The sequence below is a fragment of the Onychomys torridus genome, chromosome 19, assembly GCF_903995425.1.
Source record: "Onychomys torridus chromosome 19, mOncTor1.1, whole genome shotgun sequence".
In the NCBI taxonomy this organism is placed as follows: domain Eukaryota; kingdom Metazoa; phylum Chordata; class Mammalia; order Rodentia; family Cricetidae; genus Onychomys; species Onychomys torridus.
In genome coordinates, this window is record NC_050461.1 from 30,994,783 (window position 1) to 31,021,912 (window position 27,130).

General features: G+C 40.8%; 1 protein-coding gene across 1 annotated transcript in view; it reads right to left on the reverse strand.

Annotated features, from left to right (window-relative positions):
* The window catches only part of Moxd1 (monooxygenase DBH like 1), an 84,023-nt gene extending 58,641 nt beyond the window's left edge, over positions 1-25,382 (reverse strand). Inside the window, 2 exon segments of the mRNA XM_036168969.1 lie at positions 4,333-4,479; positions 25,024-25,382. Of these exon segments, the coding sequence (XP_036024862.1) occupies positions 4,333-4,479; positions 25,024-25,287 (411 nt within the window). The 5' untranslated portion in view covers positions 25,288-25,382.
* Positions 25,383-27,130: the final 1,748 nt, after the last annotated feature.

The window sequence follows — 27,130 nt, forward strand, 5'->3', positions numbered from 1 at the left end:
TTCTGTCCTGGAAGTAACCTTCTTCAACTCAAAAAGTAAACAATTCAACAGCTTCAGGAAGTCCCTGAAATTGACCAGATACTCCAAGCTCCTCCTTCCCCAAGTGTATATAAGCACTAAGGACTTCTGAGAGACACACTCAGACAAAGGGAGGCTCTGAGAATACTTTCTGACCAGCTGAGCTATTTAAAAGATTCAGACAAGCTGAGCTGTCTAGAATAGGCTCAGTTCCCATCTGCCTATGTAATTGAAAGAAGCAGAGAGCAGTTGAGCTGCTTAGAAGATAGAGTCCAACCTGTCCAGCTGCCTGCAAGTTGTAGAGTGTGCCCCAGGTTTCCAGCTTTCATGGGTCATACTGTGACCCATGCTGAGGTGAGCTTTTGGGAACGCAGCTGCCTGAACAACCTCTCACCCATCCTCCTGTTAGTAATCCCAAGTTTGACTTTGATACTATCTTTACTTTGACTTGTTGCTAGTTTTTTATCAGGGTGAGTAGATGTTTGCTCATGCCTACCCATGACTATGTCACAACCATATAACCTACCCGAATTAAACTAAGAGGCTATAATCAACTTAAACAGATGTGTAACAATCAACAAGACTGAACAGTAATACAAAGTCTCACAACAAAGAAAAGTGTATGACTAGATGAATTCCTTGCCAAATTCTAACAATTCAATTTCAATATGAATATGCAGGCAAAACTTCTCATTAAAATACTAGCAAACCAAACTCAAGAGCATAATAAAAAGATCATACTCCATGACTAACTTTATCTCATTCCAGGGTTTTGAGGTTGGCTCAACATACACAAGTCAGTAAATATAATACAGCATGTGGACTTAAGAAAAGAAATCACCTAATGATGTCAACAAATTCAGCATAGGCTTTCTAAAAAGTTCAGTATCCCTTTGTGATAAAAATCCCTGAAGAAACCAGGAATAAAGACCATAAATGACAAAACTGTAACTAAATTCAGAATATAGTGAAAATCTAAGAACATGTTCTCTAAAGTTTAGAATGAGATAAGGGTGCTTCTCAACTTTTATTCACTGTAGTGATTGAACTCTTAGAGTACTAAAAAAGGAGGAGGAAATAGTTATACAAATAAGAGAGAAAAAAAATCAACTTACTGCAATTTGCTATTGACATGATTCTACCTCTTAAAGACCCTAAAGATTCCACCAGGAAATTCTTACACCTGATAAACACATGGGGTAAAATAGCAGGATATAAAATTCATTTACATAAATCAATAGCTTTTTTATAGATCAATCAACTTGTTCTGTGTGAAATTGGGGAAAATATCATTTGCATGGCTTCAAACCAATAAAATGCCCAAGAATAACACTAAACAAGGACATGGAAGAGTTCTACAATCAAAACTTTAAGACACTGAAGAAAGAAAATGAAGATAGTCACTAGAAGATGGAAAGATAATCCATACTCACAGTTGGCAGAATTAATATGAAGCAGATAGGTAGGTCAATAGAATATGATAGAGGGCCTATAAATAAATCCAGGAAGCTACTGACAGCTACTTTTCAACAATGTCCTCAAAGCACACCTTGAAGAAGAGACAGTGTCTTCAATAAACAGTTCTGGGGAAACTGGATTTCCACATGAAGAAAAAGAAAGCTAATATTTTACCCTGAACAAAAATTGACCCAAAATGGATCAAATAGACTTTAATGTAAGACCTAAAACTTTGAAACTGCTAAGGGAAAACACAAGGGAAACACTTCAAGAAGTAGACATAGGTGAGGACTGTTTTTTAAATAGAACTGAAATAATCCCAAGATTTGAGAAATGGGATGACGGACAGTATCTGCATATCAAAAGAAACAATCGCCAGGGTAAAGAGACAGCCTGACTACACCATGGAATATGTCTTTCCCACCAGCTCAACAGAAAGGAGAATATTATCTGTGGTACATAAGGAATTACAAAAATTAGTTACCAAAATTCCAAATCATCTAGTCAACAAATGGGCTATTGGACAGAATGATCTATTCTCAAAATAAATACAAGTGACCAATAAATATAAATAAGTGTTTTAAATCCTTTGCCATTACAGAATTTCAAATTAAGCTTCAAGATCTTCGGGGTTCGCTTGGCAACCCTTTGGCTAACAAATCAACTAAATGAGATCCAGTCCTGGTAATGAAGGTTTCACTTGGTGGCATAAGATGTCCACTTGAGCTTTTATCCCCCACTGTTTGGTACCTCCATTTCCACTTCTTTTATACATGTATATATTTTCAGAAGCTTCTACAGTAGTAGGTTTCCATATTGTCCTTTAAATGGCTCTTAATGCCTGTTGTCTTTCTCCATATTCCCTTCCTCACCCTTCTCTTCTCCTCCTTTTAGTCGTGAGATTCCATTTCTCCTCAGTCAGAATAGCCATTGCCAAGAAAACAAATAACAACAAATTCAGGTGATTGTGTAGGAAAATTCACCCTTAATTCACTGCTGCTGGGAGTGTAATCATGTGCAACTACTATAGAAATTAATGTGGCATTTCTGCAAAAAGTGAAAAAATACAAGCATATAATCCAGCTACTCCACTTCCGGACATATCTCAAAGGACTCCATATCCTACTACCAAGATACTTGTATATCCATGCTCATTTACAGCCTACTATACAAAATAGTTAGAAGATGAAATCACCTTAGATGTCTATCAACTGCTGGACAGATAATGGAAATGTAGTATATCCAGACAATGGAACAGTGCATAGCTATTTATAAGAGGAAATTGTGATATTTTAAGGAAAATGGATCCAAATGAAAATCACCATGATAAACAAAATAAGCCAGACTCAGAAAGCATCTGTATGTCTTCTTTTTTAAATGAACCTAGAGTTTAAATCATATGTATGGGTGAATTTATGACTGTGTGTGTGTTTGTAGGTCCTGAAACTAGAATGGGCATCATGAGAGAGCTAGAAGAGATCTCCAAGAAGAGAGAAAGACAGACAAGAAAGTGGGGAAAAAAAACTATCATGAGAAAGAAAGGCACCAGCCAGAAAGATCTGGAGGCGCAGAAGAGGGCTATCGTGGAAGGGAGCAAATAAGACAAAATATAATGGCCTATTTGTATGAAAATGCTATAATGAAGTCCACTACTTTGTAGGCTAACTTAAAAATATTTTAAAAATAAAAAATACTGTTTTAAAAAACATTAAATTACTCTACGGCTGTTTCCCCCACCCCCACCCCCACAACAGATTTTGCTCTAGGCACTAACTCAGTTATGGGCTTACAGAAGAAGGCAGTTCTATGTCTGGGCTTGTTTATTTTATAACTCAAAGCTGTACTCAGTATAGGAATACAAGGAATTTCCAAGGGGGAAGTGAGCGAAACTGGCTTTGACTGAGCCACAGAGGAAGACTGCCTGAGGGGCTGTGGGATGGAAGAAGTTTGCAGGAGTATAGAAAAAAATGACTGAATCCTTCTACAGATAAGGGTGTTTTTCCAGCTCCATGGAATAAGAACTCGGATTGTAAATAATTTAGAAGAGCTACTTGTATTAAATGTTCTCTTTGCTCTGTTCTTTGCATGGCTGATGATGACAGCAGTATTCCAACTGAATTATCATTGTACTGTGTGCTACATGAAAAGTGATGCTGGTCTGTTTCTGTGTGTTCTTCCTCCTTCACGCCTTAGGCTGAAGGGTAATCAGAATGACTTCAGAGCTTTTACATTCTCTTTTTGGAAGCTTTAGTGGGTTGAATAAAAAGGACAATTTTATTGGTCTATACAAAAATGAAATGGTAAAAAGCAAACATGGAAGCGCCACAGGAGTGTATTTCCTCTAAATGTTTAATTTGCATATTCATGAAGATAATTTTGTGTGAAATCTGAAAATAAGAAACCTCGTATAACTTGCCAATAGGTGATTATAATCAACTGACTATTCATCTGGATTTCAGAAATTTACAAAGCCAAATCATTTACAAATCAGATGAATTACGCCTTCATATTCAGCATTATGACTGTCTTTTGTGTAATACATTTCTTTAGACGTTTATTATTTATTTTCAAATTTTATAAGGAAAAGGCTAAGATGTACTTTTGTTTTTTTTAAATCTACTGACTTAAAAGAGAGCTTCCAAATGTTATATTTGCATAAAAATACCTTCAATGAAATTTATGGTTTTAAAACTGTGGGAGTTTGCAAAGAAGAATTTTTAAAAATTCCCAAGGATTGTGTGTCTTTGCCAGTACCGATCATTTTCAGTGTCTCCTCCTTTGACTCTATCAGCTGCTTCATATGTGTAAACACACGTTACCCATGAGAGTGTTCATGCTCACGCTCATCCTTCTTACCGTGATTCTCTTGTCGTTGGCATCACACGTGTGCAGGTCTCTGGTAAACTCAATTACCGTGTGTGTGCTGTTTTCCATGGCATAGTCTAGGTGGTAGTCTTGCTGGGCGTCTTTTTCCAATCCTCTATTTGCATTTGTGAAATAGTCCTGTCACAAAAGGGAAAAACAAAGATCAGGATATTCTAAAAAGCAGAAAGAAAATAACATAAGAGAACGTAGGGGAAGTTCCGAAGTCCATTTTTGGTTTGTTCACAGTAAAACCCTTTTATATAAACCAATTTATGAATCTTGGGATGTTCCAATGGACTGGATTATTACAAGTCAAGAGTTGGTTATCTAGGAAACTGGTCAACGTTTACACAATTGGTCCTTTTGGGGAAAAGCAGTAAAGCTTTACACTGTTCACTGACAGTCATTCATGAATGACTATTTGAGGTTACTGAGTGGATTTCTTCTGGTGTACAAATGAAAAGGGGGAGACCAACACCATGCGATGGCTTGTCCCCACAAGAGCCAGACAGACATCTATTGCTTACAGCATCCCTTCACTCATGAAGTCAGAACACCGAGGAGAGTCACAGGTAATTCCAATAGAAGCTTTAACAGCACATGCTTATTACAATGAAATGCAGTGAGAAAATAAGCAAAGAAATGAAATCACTAAATTATACAATACTGACCGACTGAGAAAATTCTGGTTTTGTAGATCATTTCTGGGAGGTGGGCAAGAGCAGTGTGGTGAGCTTGGGCTTGAAACCAGGTGCCTAGATCCTGACCCTCAGCTGTCTGGTAAATGGCTTTGTAGGATATTAGAGATCACATTTTGAGATCTTCTATTTGGACACTAGCAAAATGGGGGTAGCATGTATTTCTGTTGTTGATTTCTAAATAGTATTTTGCTTACTACACTGAAAAGGATGAAATTGAAGGTGTTCATTTTTTGTCACAAAAATATCAAATTTTATACACAGTTTGTTTTTCAATATCTAATGTACTTTATTTTTGAAAAAAATTATACTGTGTTAGAATGTACATACCAGAACATAATTATAATTATTATAACCAATGTTAAATTATACTTAAAGCATTGGTTGCTGTGCTGGCCTCAGAACACACAAGAAAAGTCTTTAACCATGTACGAGAGCAACACTTGAGTGACATTTGGCAGTTTTATTCTTAGTATACTTTAACACAATTATCAAATATGTACGAATTCAACATCCAAGGTCTAGATATTTTCAGTACAAGAAAGCCTCAGATTACTGACAGCACACAGAGCCTAACTAACCTATCTCTACCCTGGTAATAACAATTGCAACCTATATGTATATTATGCCCTAGGCACTGGTGCAGTGTGGTACATGTACTCACTCCTTCACTATATGTCAAATCGATGAGATGGAACCATTTTTCCATTTGCAAACAATGCTGAAGCAATGGATGCCAGATAATGCAGTTGGAAATGGGAACAGCAACATTCAGATGCTGTAGCCCGAGCCCACAGTCTGTATCCTTCTTCACTGTGGTGACTGCTGCTGGGATGTGCGTCTTTTTTCTTTTCCCTGCCTGTAGAAACTCACTGCATTAACTTTTACATAAAATATTACCAGTATGTGCTAAACACGAGGGCTGACCATTTATTCTGAGAACTAAGTTATAAAAGTGAAAGCAATTTAAATAACATATCCTGTGATGACACCTATATGTCTACTGGTTTCTATCATCATATAGATTTGAATCCTCCAGTGAGGTCCCACCACCTATGGGAAGAAGGAATAGGGACCAACTGTGCCTTCACACTCAGCTCCTATTTCATTACATCAGCCATACAATTCATTTCATACAAAATGAATACAGTATAAAATATAATCGGTTCAAAGCACAGAATGATTATCCTGATCTTGCAAATGTTTCCCAAACCCATAGCTGCATAAAATATCTCACTTGCTTGCCAAATTTCCATTCATCTTACTCCTGCTCACCGAAACTAATTCCTACCAGCTACTTTTCTCTGGCTTTTCAGAGAACTTAGCTACAAGAAATTGGGAGAAGCTTCACTTAGCTACTACTCTGGATCCCTTCACTCTTCTGTCATAAATAAGTCAATAAGGACTATTTATGTGTTCATGGACATATAATGAATTTTGTGGTACCACATGTTAGGCAAGCACTCTACTATGGAATTATGTCCCTGGGCCTTTTTTTTTTTTTTTTTTTTTTTTTTTTTAACATTATTTATTTATTTATTTTGCAACAGAGTTTTACTAAGATGCCAAGGCTGACTTTGAATTTTTCCTATAGCCCAGGATGGAATTTGAATTTGTAATCCTCCTGCCTCAGCTCCCAAGCAGTTGGAATTAAAGGTCTATGCAACCATTAATGTTTAGAAAAGTCTGGAGTTGGCATTGTGGCTTTCATCTGTGGGCCCAGCATTCAGGATGAGACAGGAGGAATCTTTAGGGAGTTCACGATCTAAATAACATTGTCTAAAAGAAGTTGATAATCTCAACATTACTGAACTAAAATATGGCTGAATGTTATTAAAATTAAATTGATATGTAAAATAATTTCACCACCATGGTGATTTTTCCCCTTGCTTACTCATTTTTTAGGCTTATTTAGGCTTTGTACCTTAGCTATCCAAAGGGTGTTAGTGTTTATATATTTAGTTGAGATCATCAATGACTGAAGATCTACATGTCTTCAGGCCTCCCAACCAATGGTATCTTTACAAGATGTCAACATTTCTCCACCCCAACCCTATATATTTTCTGTCATTTAGTGAGAATTTCAGGCATGATACTTGAGGGCTCTTTTCCTATCTTCTTTCTATCCTAGAAAATACCAACTGTGCTAAATTGTAAAATACACTAAGTCTAAAGAAACACATAGAACAGACGAGATTTAAAAAATGAATGTAAATGAAATTTAGGGGAAAGGTCAAAGGTCACATCATATTGTGCAAACATTCAAAGTTTATGACATCATGCACTTCTTAGTGAAAAAATATGGAATTATTTAGACAAAAGTCAACAAAAGTCATTCAGAAGAACACAGAAAGTCAAAGTGGTCTCATAAGTGAAATGCCTCCCTACAAAGAAAATTCTAGGCCATGATGGTTTCACTTAAAATTTTATCAAATATTTTAAGGAAAGTTAATATCAATCCCTCCTGAACTTCTCTAGAAAATAAAAGAACACTTTCCAAGTCACACTTTTAAATCTCTAGCATTATGCTGATACTGATGTGAGGCATTATAAAGAATTCCAAATTAGTATCTCTCATAGTGGTAGGTACATATTTTCTTAAAAAACAAAGACAGAAATAATTAGAAAATAAATGGCAGCGGTTGAAAAATAATATATCATGAATATAGAGCCTTGAGTCAACAATAGAAAAGCAGCCATCCAATCTTCCTATAAAATGTCTAACCATGAAAAGCCAGATTTAGTAAATGCCTTCAAGTCACTAGAATAGATTATTCACCGCCCAACTTCAATGATCATGTGGTAGAAGGGTAGTACTTACAACTTTCAACTATAGAAAGAGAACCCATGAAAGGTTCACAGATACCTTTATAGTTAGTGATGAGGTACTGAATTCTCCTCCAGCCCATGGTTGGGAATGAGTTTTGGAAGCAAGGCAAAAAAAAAAAAAAAAAAAAACAGACACACACACACACACACACACACACACACACACACACACAGCCCCATAAGGATATTGACAGCCCCACTGTTAGAGGTCTAGTCTACACCTGTTGTTCTCTGGCCCTGTTGCGTCCTCCTGTGTCCTAACTAATGGCTTCAGAGTGTCATCTTTAGTTAGTATCACCAAAGCCCATTTCACTGACAAGTCTTGCTGTCATCTCAAATGCAACGAATCCCAACTTGTACTCCCACTCTGGACCCCTTGTATATGGTTTCCAGATTGTCTTTAATGACTGGACACTCCTCCAGCTACCTGAATTCAAAGCTCGCCTCTTCTTTAAGTTTTCCCCTAAGACTCCTCTCCATACAGACACTTCAGCTCCTCTCAAGTAGAATTTAAAAAAATTATCCACCTTGTTCTATTTCATGTCAACAACTCGTTTTAGACTCCATCGATTCCACAGCTCTGTTAGGGTTTTCTTTGAAATGTCATTGTATTTCTCCCAATATGTCATTTTGCTTTATATTGTATTTTATTTGACACATGTGCTACAATATACTAAAATCTACATTCCAGGGTCATTGTTCCCTGAAACTCAGCCTAACCTGGACTTCCATAGTTGCTATGTTTAATATTACTATATGCTCCCTGTGTATCATTTCCTTTAAATATTTAACCTTTCCTCATCTTTTTTGCCTTGTTTACATTCTTCTTTCTCATCTCTCTGAATAGAGCTGAGATACTCCCTTCACTAACTCCACCCACTGATGCTATCTCTTTCCTTCATGTGTTTTTCTTTTCCTCTCTGCAGTTTTCATTGACCATTGCTGCAGGAAGTGACCACTGCCACTCAGAATCTTCATTCCTCTGCTTACATTCCTGTAACAAGTGATCAATTTCCACAAGTTGCAAAATTGTCTTGAGCCTGGAGGCAACCGCCAAGAAATGGACATCTAATCCTCTTAATCCAATTACATATTTCTACATTTAAAATAGTCAATTATATTGTCAATGGAACCACGCAAAGGTGATCCAATCGATTAATACATGCTCTCAATTACATTGTGAAGGTCTGGTGTGGAAGATGCTGGAATGGATTTGGATTCACATGATTGACTATAGAGCCCAGCTTTCTGGGACACTCTGAAACACTGTCATGACCCCTCAGCCCTTATATGAAAAGTATCTTGGGAGACTGAGCTCATGATTTAGGGAGAAAAATCGAGAGAAATTACAAGGCAGCTACTTAACACAACGAGGACATTTTAAATAGGAAATAAGAAAAAGGTGAGTCTGGTTTGTCTCTTCGCTGTAGAGGAAAAACTGAACTTGTGGGACACAAGGAAGTGTGTGGACAACCACCAAGCACAGCCTTGATGGTGTTGGCAAAAATGGCACACTAGATAATCTTCAAGTGCAATTAATTAAGGGAGAGGAAGGGGGAGGGGGGAAAGAGGGCAAAAACTTGTCTCAAATTTCACATCCTTCAAATTTCCTAATGGGAAAAACAAAGGAAAAAGTAACGGAGAGCAAAGATCAGTACTGAGAGTTAGACTGGTTAAGCTTTAAAAAAAAAAAAGGTTTAATAAATTTGTTTCCTGACAGTTTGAGAAAAGAACAAATTGTTGTTCAGTGGGCTAATCAAAGGGGTAGTATTGTTTCACTATCCTCTAGAGAGAAGAAAATGAAACCAGAACACTAAAACATTAACCGATTGAGAATTCAAATATTAATAAAGTGTCCTAGACATTGAAATTAACAAAATGATACTGTATAATAATTACAATATTAAATTTCCCAGTTCATTTCCACTGTATCTTATTTCTACCTAGATAATTAAGCCAAAGGATGCCCTGACCACTCCCTGTTCTACATAGCAAATGGAACCATACACATCTGCATTTGCACAGGCAAGAAGAACGTCATGTCTCAGCCCTCTTCCTGCAGTGCATAATAGTCTGGGACTTTAAATAAGAATAGGAATGTGTTGCCCGGTGGTGGAGTCAGGCGGATCTCTGTGAGTTTGAAGCCAGCCTAGTCTACAGAGTGAGTACCAGGAAAGGCGCAAAGCTACACAGAGAAACCCTGTCTCGAAAAACCAAAAAAAAAAAAAAAAAAAAGAATAGGAATGTGGCTCACAGTGCACAGGCATTGTCATGGTAGAATACTGAAGCCATTATAAAACTTATCACCTATGCACTAAGTGAATTTATTGTAAATATAACATAAAATAGTGATACGTAAAAGTTCCAATTAAGATTAATTAGAAGCAAGTGGTTCAATTAATAAGCGCCTGCTGCACAAACGTGAGGACCAGAGTTCAGATCCCTAGTATTCCTGTAAAAAGCATGTACCTTTAACTCTACTACCATGGCAGGATGGGGTGGGCAGAGATAAGCAGATCCCTGAAGTTCATTGGCCAGCCAGCCTAGCAGAATCAATGAGCTGAATCAATTCAGAGAGAGAGAGACTCTGAATAACAATTAAAAAACAATCAAGAAAAGACACCTGATGTCACCTTCTCACCTGTACACCAACTCATACACATACACATCCATACTACATACACACACACACACACACACACACACACACACACACACACACACCCTTTATTTTTAATCCATTAAAAGTGGATCTCATAACACAAGGGAGGCAGAGAGGATAGAAGAAACCATAACTTCACAGAAACTTCAAGAATTTAGGAATAAAAACATGCAGATGTCATTAATAATGCCAACAGAAGAGCTGGTGTACAGAAGCCAAGCTTGGCTGTGCTCAGTTAGTCCTAATGTTCTACGGAACAAACATGAATTGCTGATACTCACCCATTTGGTTGCGTTGGGTGGGTCTTCATTGATTCTAACACAGCCCCCCAGCTTGGCTTCTGTACAGACTGTCATTGTTATGACTGTGGACTATTTTACTGATTATATACTGACCTTGTCTATATTTTCCCAATAAAATATCACCCAGAACCCTCAAAAGTGAGTTAATAAACCTCAACAATGATGATACTGTTTGACTGTATCATGGAAAGTTTACCTCTTGAAGCATGTTCTAACAGAATATTTCTCCCTGGAATGAATGCATTACACTTAAAAAAAATGAAATGTATAATTGTGGTTTCAAAATTCTGTGGGACAATAATAAAGTAAGGTACCCCCAACAGCAGTTGGCAGGGAGTTGACATGAGGGACTGGCTGTCATTTCCAAAGTAAGATAATGTACTCTGAAAGCTAGCCTTGCTAACTGACAGGATCACTAAGGTCTCTTGTTCAGAAACATGATCACACAGATGTTCAGTTGCTTCTCGCTCATTGTTCGTCTTTTTCCTCCTTTCTGAAATGAAATCTCTGCTACAGAATAGAGCTGTGATGGATGCTGTGTGAAACAGGATGAAGCAAAAACTCTGGTGGGTGTAATAAAAGATATGAATAGACTTTGCATCAGCTTGGGGAAACTGGATGTAAGCACAGCTGCACAGAGATCTTGAGAAAAAAAAAAAGACTCCATCTGTCATCATCTTCTTCAACAGGTGCCTGAAGCTTCCCTCCTGTTTCTGCTTTTCAGGCGTCCATTCCATCGCACATTTCTGTTCATGGCATTAACTATCACATTGACGGTATAATAAGCATTGCTGTATCAAAGAAGCACCCTTGATCCTAAGCAATCGGGAGGCTGTCCAAAGCTGTACCGGCAGGTTCTATAAACAAAAATCTTTCCATTCCAATAACCTTTGTAGGAATCTCTTCACTAAGAAAGCAAACTGGAATTTCAATGTGCTTAGGAAACAGTGTCAGACAGACTTCTCTCTGCGTCTCATCAGAGTTGTTAAATGTTTATCTGAAGTCCAAAATATCAACTCTTCTGCTTCGTTAAAGGGCTCTTGAGGAGTGTGCTGTCCTGTCGGTACTTCACACTGACACACACACACACACACACACACACACACACACACACACACACACCCCAAGGTCAATAACGGCCAATCATTTCAGCTTTCATAGAAATAATCTATACAATTATGGGAAATATACAATAAAGTTAATTGTTTCACTCTTCATTCGCAATGATGTGCTTTGGGAGGAAAAAAAATCTCATTTTACCTTCATCTAGGTCATCTTCTAATTTGTGTAAAAAAAAAATGATTTTAGATGATTTCACTTAAGAGCCCACATCTATTTTATCCAGTGATTTAAAAAAAAAAAAATCTTTAGAGAAACAGGCTTATTCTTTCTTTCAAGGCTTCTTCCCTCCTTTCCTGCCTCCACCCCTAATCTCCCTTTTCCCTCCTTGCTTCCTCTCATGCAAGTGTGTGTGTGTGTGTGTGTGTGTGTGTGTGTGTGTGTGTGCACCTATGTATAAAGCATTTGCAGATTACTGTGGATTCTGTGTGGAGAATGATAAGACGAGAATGGTGGCCAGGAGATCCAGAAATCTCTCAGTAATCCCACTGGATTCAGCTGATGAGAACTGAGCGGATTTGAAATTCTCATAGGAAGGACAGTAGGACCTGAAGATAGGGTTTAGATCAGGGGTAGAGGAAAGACAAGAAAGATTGCTCCTAATTTTTAACTGGAGCTAGCAAAAAGGCTGCCATTTACTAAGACAGAGAAGGCTGGCAAGGAGACAGGGTGGGAATAAATCACACTGAGTTTGAGTAGCCTATCTCAATATCATGGTGGGCTGGCCAGGGGCCAGAAAGTGCTTCAAGAAAGGTCAGGGGAGACCTTGCCTTGGAGGAGGTGGGAATGGGGGGGTGGATTGGGGAGGTAAGGCTGGGCGTGGGAGGAGGGAGGACAGGGGAATCTGTGGCTGATATGTAAAATTAAAGTAATTATAAAATAAAAATATTTATAAGAAATTTAAAGAAAGGTCAAAGAAATTCAGGGGGGAGGGGAGCAAGCAGACCTCAGAATCTTAACAAATTCGTGTTTGACTTTGCTCTTGAAGCCATCCAAATACTGCTTTGAAAGATAAATGTTCTTATTTGTATGTTCTCCAGATTTAAAGATGAACACACCATTATACATATTTAAACATACTGAAGTTTATGAAATTGCTAGAGATGACCTACTGTCATGACACTGTACCTGCCTCATACATAACTATCCACAGAAATAAGGAAACCTGTCATTTAAAAAGTAACATGAAGTTAAATACTCCTCTATTCATCTCTTGGATTATCGGAAAGCATGTGTGTGGAGTGAAGTTCTCTTCAGCATGAGGCTGTAGCTGGAAGCTATTTCTTAGGGAAACCTAATCCTGGCTGGCACTTAGCAGGCTTTCTCTCAAATGCATTCCTATCACATGTGTGTACATGTCTGGGAGTGCTTGGATATCCTTCCTCGGGTACCATCCACCTCTAAAACTCTCCAATGAGACTCAATTGGCTTGCCACAACACCCCTCCAGTGTCCACCTCCCCAGTTCTTTTCCTTGGTTCTGGAGATCCAAACTCTGGTCCTCATGCTTGTGAGGAAGCACTTCATTGCCTAATCAATCCTTCTGTCTCTGCAGGTCTTCAGAAGTATATGGCCACCCAGTACTGAACGCTTGCAGTATCAAGTTCATGATCTTACAGTCTCACGAGGCCACCCTCTCCTGTTTATTGCCTCTCATCAACAGAAACACACTGATGCTAATCTAGAGCATTCTTCTACTTCAAAGGTGTGCCAATTGGATCTTTATTTTTCTGGAACATAACAGGTGATGTTTTACCCACATTTCTGGAGAAAGTCTGTCCACGACATGATAATGATCATGTCCTTGAATCATTCTTTCTCCAATGAAAACACTGCCAACTATTTGTCTGTCCTTGGGCATCCAAATTTACAGAAGTTTCAGTTACCTTTAGAATGCTCCCATTTATCCACATGTCCTTGGAAAATGCTATTCCTAGAAAGGACCTTTTGGTGTGGTCCACCTGGGACACAGTACAGTGTCAATATCTCATCCTTTGATATGAACAGCTCAGATCACCAACTAATACAACCTCTCAGTGTTTACCAGCCACATTATAGTGAACTGAAATGTGACCTACTGAATTAACTCTTTATCACATGAACCCAATTTAGTACAATTCTACAAAGCTGTACGTCATACAGTTAGCTTTATTCAACTAAATTGTTGATCTTGATTTGTATTTTCAACAAATGTTTAGCCTTTGCTTTCCTTGCATTATTTTAGTGTACCACTGTTTTTAAGCCCTCATCTGAAACCTAAGATGGCCACTTTGATATCCTGTTTTGGTATGGATATTAAATATTTATGATTATAATGAATTTGATATTTTAATCCATCTTCTACAATATAATGAGAAACCCTGCAAAATGCTGTACTATATCATTCAGATATACTATTTGTTTAAGACCCTAAACTATAAGAACAACAGATCAAATACAAAGGAAAATATAGTTGCTGCCTATAAATTATGTTTATGGAAATAAGCTGGCCTCTAGTCATTAAGAGTTCGAACAATCACCACCCAACTGCTTGAAGTTTGTCCTAAGACGTTCTCATGATTTACTACCCAAGCCCCCCATCTGTGTATTTAGTGAATGCTTTTTTCCCCAAGCTGAAAACCTGGGATAGTTGCCTCCATGTGGTCTTCTGTTTCCACAGTTCACAACTTCATTACAGTCATGTATCTCATTTATAGAGCTCTGCGTGTAACATGCTCTGCTCAGAGCTTTAATGCCTATGTTGCTTAATCCTCACAAAACCCAGGAGCTAAAGAACATGATCTACCTTCTGCATGGAAGGAAACTGCCACTTAGAGAGGGGTAAGAGTTTGCCAAGGCCACACAAGAAATAAGCAACAAGCATTGGTGAGGCTCTCAGTCAGTCTAGAAGACTCCCTGCTCTTAGCTGCCATCTTTCTTGAGGTCCTGCCAAGAGCATGGAATTGTTCCTTGGTACCTCAGGGAGGTTTGGCAGCGAGGACACAGTCATCAATCTACAATGTTCCATCCATGCCCTAATAAGATACTAATTATCCACCACTCCTGTACCTCTTCTTCTCCTTTCGCAACGATAGCTTGAGGGCATTTTCATGGCTTATTAGCAATTTTGCAGAATGGAGGAGGGAAGGGAATAGTATCTCTTTATGTAATGAGAAACAGGAGAGAATATTTCCAAATACAAAAGAAAGCATTAATCAAAAGTTTCTAGCCAGAACCCTTCTCTTGGTGAAATGATAGATCTGAGACCACCAATTAATAATGAAAGAAATGAGGTAGCCTGTGGCAACACATACCATGCATTTCACACTGTGTGTGGGTAGATATTGCTGTTGCTTAGAAATACAGCAACTGGTACAGGCCAGCAAAAAGTGTGTAGTTAGAAAGACGTCTGTGGGAAGGAAAGAAAGACTCCTTGCTGAGCATGTTTTCAAATATGCTTCTGTTCAAAGGGTAAAAATCATTGCTCTTGCAGCAGCCTGTGAATTTGAGGGAATGCTTAGAACTATAGACAGGGCCATTAGATGCATCTCATCAGTGTTCCCATGCTAAGAACAACAGCCTTATGTTTCCATTTTAAAACATAGTGTTAAAGGGCCAAGCCATCAAATGGTCACTGTGAAATGGCTTTATATGAACTTTTCTGCCTGGAATCTTCCAAATGACTGCAAGTTGATTTCTATTATGGAGCTTGACCACAGAAAATCAACAGTTAGCAGACTTGCCTTCATACTGGAATTACTTCAGGAATCTGAAACATGGCTTCACTGTATCCATATGTTATCTTTATCAGTTAGGGGTGAGTAGAGAAGGGTACCTAGGCCTTGGATACTGTGGTGAGAGTGCCTTTGCAAGTGTGTGCACATGTGTTTGGAGGCCAGAGGAAAGCCTCAAGGGTTATTCTTCCAGAGTGCCCACTTTACTTTCTGAGATGTGATTTCACATTGCGGCCTAGTGCTCATAGACTAGGTGAGGTTGACTGACCAGCAAGCCTCAGGAATCTCTCTGTTTCCACTCCCCCAGAGCAGGAATTACAAGCTTGACACCATGCCTGACTTTTTCACATGGGTTCCAAGGAACAAACTCAAGTCCTCGTTCTGAGCAGCAAGTACTTGACCAATTGACGATGTCCCCAGTCACTGGAGGACATTTTAAAAGAAAATCAAAGCACTTCATTTTTGATGCGGAACTAGGTGATAGCCTTTCTGGTTCTCAATTATCTGCCAGCTTTATCACAGCTCTGTAATCTGCCATAAATGAATCCCTCTCTGTTATGAACCACCATTGCACCCAGCATCTGTAGGATGGCATGGGCCACCAGTTCCCTTGTTGTGATAGTTTGAAAGTAATTGGCCCCTATAAAAGTCGCAGTATCAGGAGTTATGGCTTTGTTGGAGAAAATGTGTCCTGTAAGAGCGGGCTTTAAGTTTCCTATGCTCAGGATACCACCCAGTGTTTCAGCTGATTTCCTGTTGCCTGCAAGATGTAGCACTCTCAGCCACTACTCTAGCACCACATCTGCTGGCACGCTGCCATGCTCCTTGTCATGATGATAATGGACTCAACCTCTGAAACTGTAAGAGAGACACTTCACTTAAATGTTTTCCTTTGTAAGGGTTGCCATGGTCATGGTGTCTCTTCTCAGCAATAGAAATTCTAAAATACTTGTGTTAATTGGGTTTCAGTGCATGACATTTTCAGAGAGACTTTTAGTTATTTCTGTTATAATGTAATTATATCACTTCTCTACTGTTAGTTTTTTTCACTATTTGGTCTTTTTGGGAGCCCACCACCCAGCTCCCAAATAAATCACATACAAAGGCTTATTCTTAATTATACATATCTGGCCTTAGCTTGGCTTGTTTCTTGCCACCTTTTCTTAAATTATCCCGTCTACCTTTTGCCTCTGGGTTTTTTCCTTTTCTTACTTATGTATATCTTACATTCACTCTTACTCCATGGCTGGCTGTGTGTGGCTGGCCTCTTCTTTTCATGCTTCTTGATCTCTTGCTCTTTCTGTCTTTCCTCCCAGATTTCTTCTTTTGTTTATTCTCTCTGCCTACCAGCCCTGCCTATCCTTTCTCCTGCCTTGCTATTGGTCATTCAGCTCTTTATTAGACCATCAAGTGTTTTAGACAGGCAAAGTAACACAGCTTCACAGAGTTAAAAAAAATGCAACATAAAAGAATGCAACACATCTTTGTATCATTAAACAAGTGTTCCACAGCATAAGCAAATGTAACACATCTTAAAATAATATTCTACAGCACTTCTTCCTCCCCTTTCCTCCATCCATACCCTCCCATACACTCCTCCTTGCTCAGAGAAAGACTTATAAAAGCAGAAATTCAGAATTCTTCTAAGATACTGAGATTCCTACGTTTTCTTATTAAAATTTCATATAATAAGGTGAAAATCTTCCTCAAACACATTGATGTAACTTCTCAAGGGTTGTTAACTCTCTAATTTCATGTTATCAGCTAGAACAAATATTAAACATAAACCTTCACACCCAGGGCTAAGAGAGAAGCTCTTACAGAAATACCATCTCTAGAGCTTGGAAGATCCTGAATAAGCTTCCCCAACATTCTCTCTCTCTCCCTCCCCCCCAACCCCACACCCCCCACCCGTGTGTGTGTGTGTGTGTGTGTGTGTGTGTGTGTGTGTGTGTGTGTGTGTGTGTGCACATTTAACTGCTTCAGTATTTAACACAGACCTCAGAGCAGAGATAGAAAGAGAGACCAAGCAGTTCAGATACCTTTGTGTGTGTGTGTGTGTGTGTGTGTGTGTGTGTGTGTGTGTTGCAAATAGCTTCTACAGCATGTTTATCTTTGTTTGTTTTGTTTTTAATTTTAACATACTTTAACAAATTTATTTATTTTATATCCTGACTGCAGTTTCCCCTCCCTCCTCTACTCTCAGTCCCCCCCCCCGCCCCCCGCCATGAAGAGCAAATTCATTACATTTTTTTCCAGGTAGATGGTTTCCTACATTCAAGGTCCTCTGAGTTCTTTATTCACATGCAAGACCACCTTCTTCCCACTATGTGATACTTTGAATTGAGAACACTACAGTCAACAGCCAAAGACAATCCTTAAAACTCAGGGTGCTTGTTTTCCTCCTGTTTGGGTCTTTTGGCATTATGGGGGGAGTTGGACACACAGCCACATCTTTTTGCACCCTCCCCCTGAATTCTCTGCCCAATATTTCTCACTTTCTGATAATTTTTCATAATTATTTGTTTCTGGAAACCACTCTACCAAAACATAAACTCATAAGACCCCTGATGCCATATGGTTCTATGATGTGCACCCCCCCCCTCCAGCATCTAGAACTGTCAATCAATATTGCCTGAATGGAAGAATGAGCAGCCCACCGTCTTTGGCTGTATGGAAACCACAGATGATTTCCAAGATGTGTAAGCAAGAACCCAGGGTTCATATATATTTGCCTCACATGAGCCATTTGAGAGTTATATGGATAGCAATCTAAAAGACTTATCACAACGAGGGGCATACAAAATCCTATCATCGAAATGCACGTCTGTGACATTTAAAATGGAATAAATATAGTAAGAGACATACTTCACAGCACATATATTTTCACTATTTAGAAAAAGAAACTGGAATGTGTTTTTATGGAGACTTTTTATGGAAGAATAAATGACAGCAAACCAGGATTCAGAGGAAATGACTATAGGCTCTGAATCCATATGACCTCCAAAAAGTCACTTGACAATTACTTAAGGCCCTACTTTCCTCACCTACAAAATGGAGAGAGAAGGATGTGGGGCAGGAAGTTTAAAAGGAAATTATCATACTCTGAACTCACAAGAGGCAATGATTAAACACACAAGCCACTAACATTTAAACCTGCAAATGCAGTGAGATGCCATAACTTTTGGGCATACTGTGTGAACACACAAGCAAACAATACCTTCTTAATAAATTATTTATTTATATTGCACTCCAATTGATGATCCCAGGACCACAGTCAATAAAGTTATACTTTTGCTATATTTTTAGTGGGAAGGGAAGAGGTGTGTACGCACACATGACATGTGTAGGCCAGAGTACAACTTTTGGGACTTATCTCTTTGCACCATGTGGGCTCCAGACATTGACTTCAGGTCATCAGGCTTGACAGCAGCATGTTCATTGAGCCAGGCTCCCTGCAACAACTTCTGCAACTTGTATTGTCTTTGCTTGTATGCTTGCTGGATGCTGTACTTCAAACAGATTGTTATACTCTAGAATTTAACAAGCTAAAAAAGGGATACAAATTTGAAGCTGAGTGTGTGGCACACAGGACTTGAGAGGCAGAGGCAAGTGGATCTCTGAGTGCAAGGCCAGCCTGATCTACAGAGTGAATTACATGATGGCCGGGGCTACACAGAGAAACCCTGTTTCAAAAAACAAAACAAACAGAAAATTCTAGATTCGAAAGAAATTATGCTTTCTGTGTTACTTTCTTTAGTCATGTTACATGCTCTGTGATTTTGTTCTCCCGGGCATGGAACAAGGCAGTTAAATACACACACACACACACACACACACACACACACACACACACACACACGATAGGAATTTGGAAGGATCTTCCTAAAGAAATCATTTTTTCCTACTTTAAGGTTCTTTCAATTTGAAAATTCTTTACTGGTGATTAATTTTATATTACAGGAAAGCATTGTGAGACATCTGTGTGCATAGTTTTTATTATTATTATTACTACTACTACTACTACTACTATTATTATTATTTGTGGATCAAACATTTCCATAAACAAAGTAGTGTATAATGAATTCATCTCTTTTGTGAGAAACTTTAACAGCACTCTTTTACAAACTGTGCATCAGTCAGCCACCATTCATTTTCTTTGAAGTGGACTCTGGCCTCTCCATCCAAGATTCCCCAAATCTGCCTGTGGTAGCCCAAAGCCTTGAACTCTGTCAATCTGTTATTTCCTTGGCTGTGAGGTCGGCTTGTTTCCCCAGGCTAATTAGGAAACCTTCTGTTCTTGCCAGGAGAAGTACACAGCTTCCAGCTGAGGACCATCATCTTGGGTTTGAACAGTGGGGCATGTGTCCCTGTTCCTCAGGCCCAGAGCAAGAAGCTCAGAAAGGTCCCTTCCTCATCTGGTAATTGGTGGAGGGAGGGCATCCTCCCGAGATTTATAAATATCTCTTAATGTTGCTACGGCTGAGCTGTGTAAGGCTTGGGCGCTTCCAGTGTGCTTTGCCAATGTTGCTTTGTTGCAGTTGGCTGGTGTGAGCTTAAAAAGAAGCACGTCGTTAACCACAAAGAATGCTTACTGTTTTCTGTGATTTTTAGATCACTCACAGGCACTTCCTCAGCAAGGGGCCCTGGCAGCAATTACCCAGATGCTCAAGACACTGCTTTGCACAGAAAGCCTCCAGTTTCTGAAGGGGCTAACAAGCGAGGCTACCACCAAGGATGACATATGTGTCGGGCTCCATTCACTGGTGATGTCTATCCCCTTCGGAAGGGTGAATCCATTTTTGTGCTAATCAAGAGGACATCCGACAATGATGCTCTCTTCTCTCACTCACACAAACTGGGCATTCATCAGCGGGGTTCCTAGCTTCCAATGGGCACTCACAGTTGCTAAATGGTTCTGACTCGGGTCGGGTTGTCGTGTCAAAGAGGCAAAGCACAAGGGAAGGACAGAAACCCATCAGAGAAATGAGAGTTGGGCTGATTCAATGAGACAAGATCCTGTGGCTCTGAGACAGAATGTGTCTCCCACCCCCCACCCCCCACCCCAGCCTGGGTCCTGCTGTGAAAGACGGGATAGAAAAATGACCTGCTCCGCACCCCGCAGGGGACATTTCCATGAGTGTAAACTACCCAGCTCATCCCTCCTACAGTTTATCCTGAAGATTTCCCAGAGGCAGGCTTCCCTTCCCAGCAATCCTCCCTCCTCTCCTCCCCATTTTGATTGTAGTTGGTGAAACATAAATGAAGACTCCTCTCCAGAGGGTCAAAAAACCACAAAACGGGCAAAGTCAATTTCCATAACTAACAGGTCTCTTGGTGTAGGTGCTGTTCATTCTTTGGTTGGTTTGTTTTGATACAGCGTGTTATCATGTATCCCGAGCTGGTTTCAGCCTTGGGATCCTCCTGCCTCCACCTCTCTGGTGCTGGAATGACAGATGTGTGCCACCTCGCTGAGCCACCGCCCTGAGCCTCGGATGTAGTTTTAAGAGTTATGAAGCCTGTTGTTTGGCTGACTCACGGGAATCCAAAGGTTGATCTTTATTTATTTATCTTTAAACGGTTGTAAGCTAGCCAGCAAATGTTACCCTGTCATCTACAGGTCTATGCTAAATAAATGATTGGTAACCATAGAAACAAACAAACACAGGATTGCTGAGGTTCAGAAATCTTATACTGGGGAGTAGGTACACAGAGAGGAAATCGAGTGGTTAAACAGGGCAATGAGAAAATTACCAGTAGTTCACCAACTCCTGGTGACTGGAAGTGGGGATGGGGTGGACACAATGAGAAAGAGAGGGAATGGTCAATAAGTGAACATTGTCTCCTGATGGAAGTAATGTCAAAATTGAGGAGGTATGCACACTTAAGGGTTTAAAGTGATGGTGTTCGATGGGAGGCATGGCAAGTGGGGATAGACATGGTAGAGTCGATTTTACAACAATGGCCACACTAATATATTCCATTATCAAGATAAAGTGAGGTCTATGCTCTTTCCTGACTCCATGAGCCTGTGGAAACAGCAAAAGTGCACCAATGACTCAAAAGCAAAGTCATAAAAGGCTATCCATATACAGTTTCTATGTGGGCCTCTGAGGATGTCCAATCTGAAACCAGCCACTATGCTGTGAGGAAGCTAAGCAGCCATGTGGAGAGGCCACAGTCACACCACAGAACTGACTGAGTGAGGCCCCAGCCATCGTCCCAGACGGACATAAAGGTGAGTAAGCCTTCAGATACTTCTAACCGCATACCTTAGAATTGACACAAAGTGGAGAATAGCAGCTGTTCCCACTAATTCCCTCTTAAATTACATACTTTTGAGCAAAATACTGGTGATTGTGTCAAACTACTGTTTGGGAGTTGTTGTTGTTGTTGTTTAACTTAAGAATAAATAGTCCAAATAATGGCCAAGGCCCCCAGATGCTGAAATCATTTCCTGTCCCATAATAAGCCCTCTGAACAGAAATCAGGCTTGCCTTTTTGTCTCCCATGGATTTTCATAATTTGTATTGATAATTTATTCAACTTAGTTTTTCTTTTCCTTCTTGGTCCAAGATTATACCCTCTGTAAGATAGACCCCAGTTGAAACTGTACATGTATGCACACTTTGTCCACAGTGCTGTGTACAGACTTGAGTGGGAAGCAGTGTGGATGGGTCAAAAGTACACACACACACACACACACACACACACACACACACACACAGAATTTCTGTCTTCTCTCTTAAACAAAACAAACAAGCAATCTGGCAATACTGTATTTGTAACCCCCTGAGAAGGTAACTCTGGCTTTCTGCTATACCCCAATTGTTGCTGCATTCTGCCTGTTCTCCCCAAGCATGCCCATGCTTAGACTGCTGCCTTCTTGACTTCTCCAGACATTTGGGTTTGTGGCATCCACTGAGCCAAAAATTCTCTGCCTGGTTGCTTAGGAATTACTCTTAGTCATACCAGAGTCAACACCCATCTGCAAAGACGTGTTTAGAGATAATTTGTTTAAAGGAAAAATCGAAACATTAACAAGTCGAAAGTGTACATTGCAAATGACATTGAAAAGGCTGAAAGGTAAGGGGAAAGCCATAAAGTGAAATGGCTGGGATGTCAACTTAGGTTAACTCACACAGCCTGATACCATTGTCCAACGAGTGGTGTCTGCTCTACACACACTAACGCCCCCAGGAACTAATGCTTTCTATGTCTTTGTCCCATGCAAAGCCTCTTCTCGCTGGAAACAGAATGGCATAACATCCAAAGTCTACTAATAAAATCATATACGCTTCATTGAAGAAGCTCGTTTTGCTTTCAATATAGTTACTTAAGATACTCTTATCACACCAGTGTATGAGAAATCTCAAATAATATCTAGGGAGAAGAGTCCATTTCAAGTATTAGAAAATGAAATCTCCCATCCAGCATTACTGGCTCTAAACAAAATATTTCTTTTTAATTAATATATATATATTTTTTTACTTTTTAAGAAACATTTTGAATAGTCTCTCTTGCCAGTTAACTGACGAATAAAGTAAAATATGTCCTAAAAATCAGTAGAGTCTCTAAGGAAATGGAGTGATAAAGGGTATCCTCCATAAAAGAAACTGAGTAGCCCTTATATATGAAAACAAAGAACACATTTCTGGACCAACAGAGAGTAGAACAATGCTATTTCTTGTTCATTACATATACAGTGTGTATTTTTAATTCATCTCACAGTAGTATGTACCCATTGCTTTAGGAAAATTTCAAAATTTCAAAATCGATCTGAGGAACCCTTAATTCTTATGCAATCTTAGGATAGCCACCCACAAGATGGAAATATTCTGTGGTTTAGCAAGATGCTTGTGATGGGCCCATTATGACAAGTTGGGTCAGGATTCTTGCTTCTGACTTTCATTTGATATCTAATTGTGTGGGCTTTCGAGAAATGCTGCTCTTTTGGCACAAATAGTGTCGGGTTGACTTTTAAAGTGTACCCTAATGCTATTACAAAGCAAGATGCCTCAAGCCCACTTCTACATCGTGTGCAGGGGTGTGATGCTTACTCTACAAAAACAGCTTTTTAAAAAACCTTAGCTGCGAGAGACATGAAAATAGGTAATGTCTACCTCAGATCATGCATGGGAGACTAAGCCAGTTGATTAGTGAGGCCTGTGCGTGGGATCAAATCCTTAGCTATCAAGTTTCAGATCTGAGATGATGCAGCAACAGAAAATTCCCACGTGGGGAAGTCCGTACTGTGAACCTCATCAAGCTTTATTCTGTCAGAGTGCGTAGTATTTATACGGAGAGGAAGCCATGAATTGGGGATAAAAACGTCATGGGGTGGCTTGAAAATCTGAATTGCTGTCATATTATTTCTAGCCGAAGTCAGGGTCCGAACTGAAGCTAAAATGTCAGGGCACCTGAGTCAGAATGCGGTGAAAACCCAGCTTAGAAGTCGGGAGAAATTTCTGAGTCATACACGTTGAGATCCACGTAGGACATTTTCATGCTGCCCAGGGGAAGACAATTTCAGAACAACAAGTTTTCATGATGTTTATCAAAGGACAGTATTCTTGGATGGAAGTTGGCCACTAACGAAGTGTATATATCCACTATAACCCAAAAGTTGTTCGGTAGCAAAGGATCTGAACCTGTCATTTCACATTTTCCTCATACATAAAGATACCCTTATCAGGTAGCATCTACCCCTCCCCTGCACCCCGAAGAGCAAATGGGCAGCGAGCGAATCAAATGAACTTTGTTGCCTATGAACGTGGAAAAATATCCCTTAATAGAGGATTCTGCGCCGAGACTCTGGGCTGTGACGGTGGCTTAAACCTGGCTTCCTCAACAATTGTCAACAACAAAACTTCCTTAAGCAGCTCTTCGGGACCCTTCATTCATCTTGTCCACGATGTCCCAAACCAACCACTAGAAACTTCCTGCGATTCCCAACCCTAAACAGCAAGATCGCCAAGTGCACCCCGCCCTTCCTCCCAACTTGTCTGTCCAGTTAGGTCTCCAAAGCTGTGGTCCTCTTTTTCTGAGGAGTGGAAGGGAACGCGTGGCGGGTGCGCGGCGGCGATCTGTTAAGTGGGGCACTAAGATGCGAGAGCGTCCTCCGGGGAGGAAAACTTTCCGGGATGGAACTGCAAGTGGCTTAGGCAGGGACCCCAGGGCGGCAGCGAGTGGGCCCCTGGGCAAAAGGTGGCAGGAAAGTGGAGAGAGACTCGCCAAGCCAAGCCAGTGTCAACCTCGCGCTTGAGTGGACTCCGCTGCCCATCCGCTCCTGCACCATGCTCCCGGCGTGAGCCAGGACGATCTCTGCTCAGGGGGGTCCTCGAAGGGACCCAAGCTTACCTGGAGGTACGGCCGTCCATGGGCCACGCCGCCCACCACGATGTCTGCCGAGGCCATGGTCCCCGTGGGCGAGAAGCCGAAGCCCACGTAGCCGGTGGTGCGCACCTCCAGGCGGAAGGCCAGCCGTCCGCCTTGCCGGCCCCAGCGCAGCCAGTACCTGCCCTCTGGGTCGAGGACCGTGCTGTGCGGGTACCAGCGACCCGAGCTCCCCGCAGCCGTCGCGGGGAGCAGCGCCCACAGTACCAGCAGCTTCCAGCCGCACATCCTCCTGTCCCGCCGCACCTGGGCTGCAGCCACTTGGGGGCGAAGACCCGCACCGCTGCAGGAGCCCAGTTTGGGACCGCCCCGGGGCTGGCTTTGCTCGCCCTCTGTCCCCGCCCCGCTGCAGCCGGGTCCTACCAGTAGACTTCCTAACCTCTCTTCAGGCATCCACCTGCTGCCACCCATCTCTGAAGTCTGGGCTGAGAGGAGTGGAGTGCCAGGAGCTTCCTGGGAAAAGCGGAGATAAGGGGACCCGTCCCGGCAGAGGGAAAGGAGAGAGGAAAGACTTGAAGCGCAGACTCGGAGGGACAGTTCACACATGAGGGAAAGAAAGTGATGGGATAGAAGGAAAGCATCCTGCTCAGGACCGGAGGAGAAGAGAGATGCTGAGAGAGTCGGGTTCAGTGGAAAGAAAGTGAAAGCACACACACACACACACACACACACACACACCACGGTAACTGCACAGTCTGCATCCCTGGCTGTGGTTGCTCAACAAGGGCATCTATCTATATGTCTGCTCTCCAAGGAAGGCACAGCTCACCCCCACCTCTATCTCCAGTTCTTCAGTCTTTCTTCCTGGCTGGGGGGGGGGGGGGGGACGGGGTGCGTGGCGTTCTGGTTTAGAAGCTTTCCCTCAGGATCTGATTTGGTTTGGTTTGGTTGTGAAGGGGTGGTTTCTGCCAACGCATCAGAGGAATAGGTCAAGGTCAACTTCCCTTTGAGACCCTTTACCCTGATGGTTTAAGTCCTGACCATGGGCCTGTTCATCAAAAACCTTGTTTAGTTTGTTTGTCTTTGAACACAACACTGCTGTATCCCAGATGCTCGGTACTCATATTGGGGATAAATTAGATTCCTCATTTATGTACACATTACCATGTTTCAAAAGCAAATTGTAGCTTCACTTAGCAAATACAAGGAAGGGTAAGGGTAAGCATCACTGCTCTGGGTTTGGAGATGCTCAAGCCAATTGTGCTTCTTATTCTCTCCATGTGTGTTAAATGTCAGCCTGGGGTGTATGTGCATGAAACACCAGGACCAAAAACAAGTTGGGGAGAAAAGGGTTTATTTGGCTTACACTTCCACATTCTAGTCCATCATTCAAGGAAGTCAGGACAGGCACTCATACAGGGAAGGAACCTAGAGGCAGGAGCTGACGCAGAGGCCATGGAGGGGTGTTGCCTACTGCCTTGCTCCACATAGCTTGCTCAGCCTACTTTCTTAAAAAACCCAGGACCAGCAGTCCAGGGATGGAATCACCCACAATGGGCTGGGCCTTCTCATCAACCACTAATTAAAGAAATGCCTTAGAGGCCAGCCTACAATCCGATCTTATGGAGGCACTTCCTTTTTTCGAGACAGGGTTTCTCTATATTGTTTTGGTGCCTGTCCTGGATCTTGTTCTGTATACCAGGTTGGCCTTGAACTCACAGAGATCTGCCTAGCTCTGCCTCCAGAGTGCTGGGATTAAAGATGTGTGTCACCACCGCCAGCTGGAGGCATTTTCTAAATTGGGGTTCCCTCTGTTCAGATGACTTTAGCTTGTGTCAAGTTGACATAAAAGGTGTGTGTGTGTGTGTGTGTGTGTGTGTGTCTGTCTGTCTGTCTGTCTGTCTGTCTGTCTGTGTGAACCCTGTACATCTCTAAACTGTTAGAAGGAATCAAGCACATTTCCTTTTGAAAACCAAATTATATTTATATGAAGCTAATTTTCTAGTTTGGAGCTAATTATCCAGTTTGGAGCTTAAGTTGTGGAAAATTTCAAAATATTAAAACTGGAGCTCCAATCTAGAGATGAAATAAAATCTTGCAGCATGGGAAATAACCATACATATATTTTACT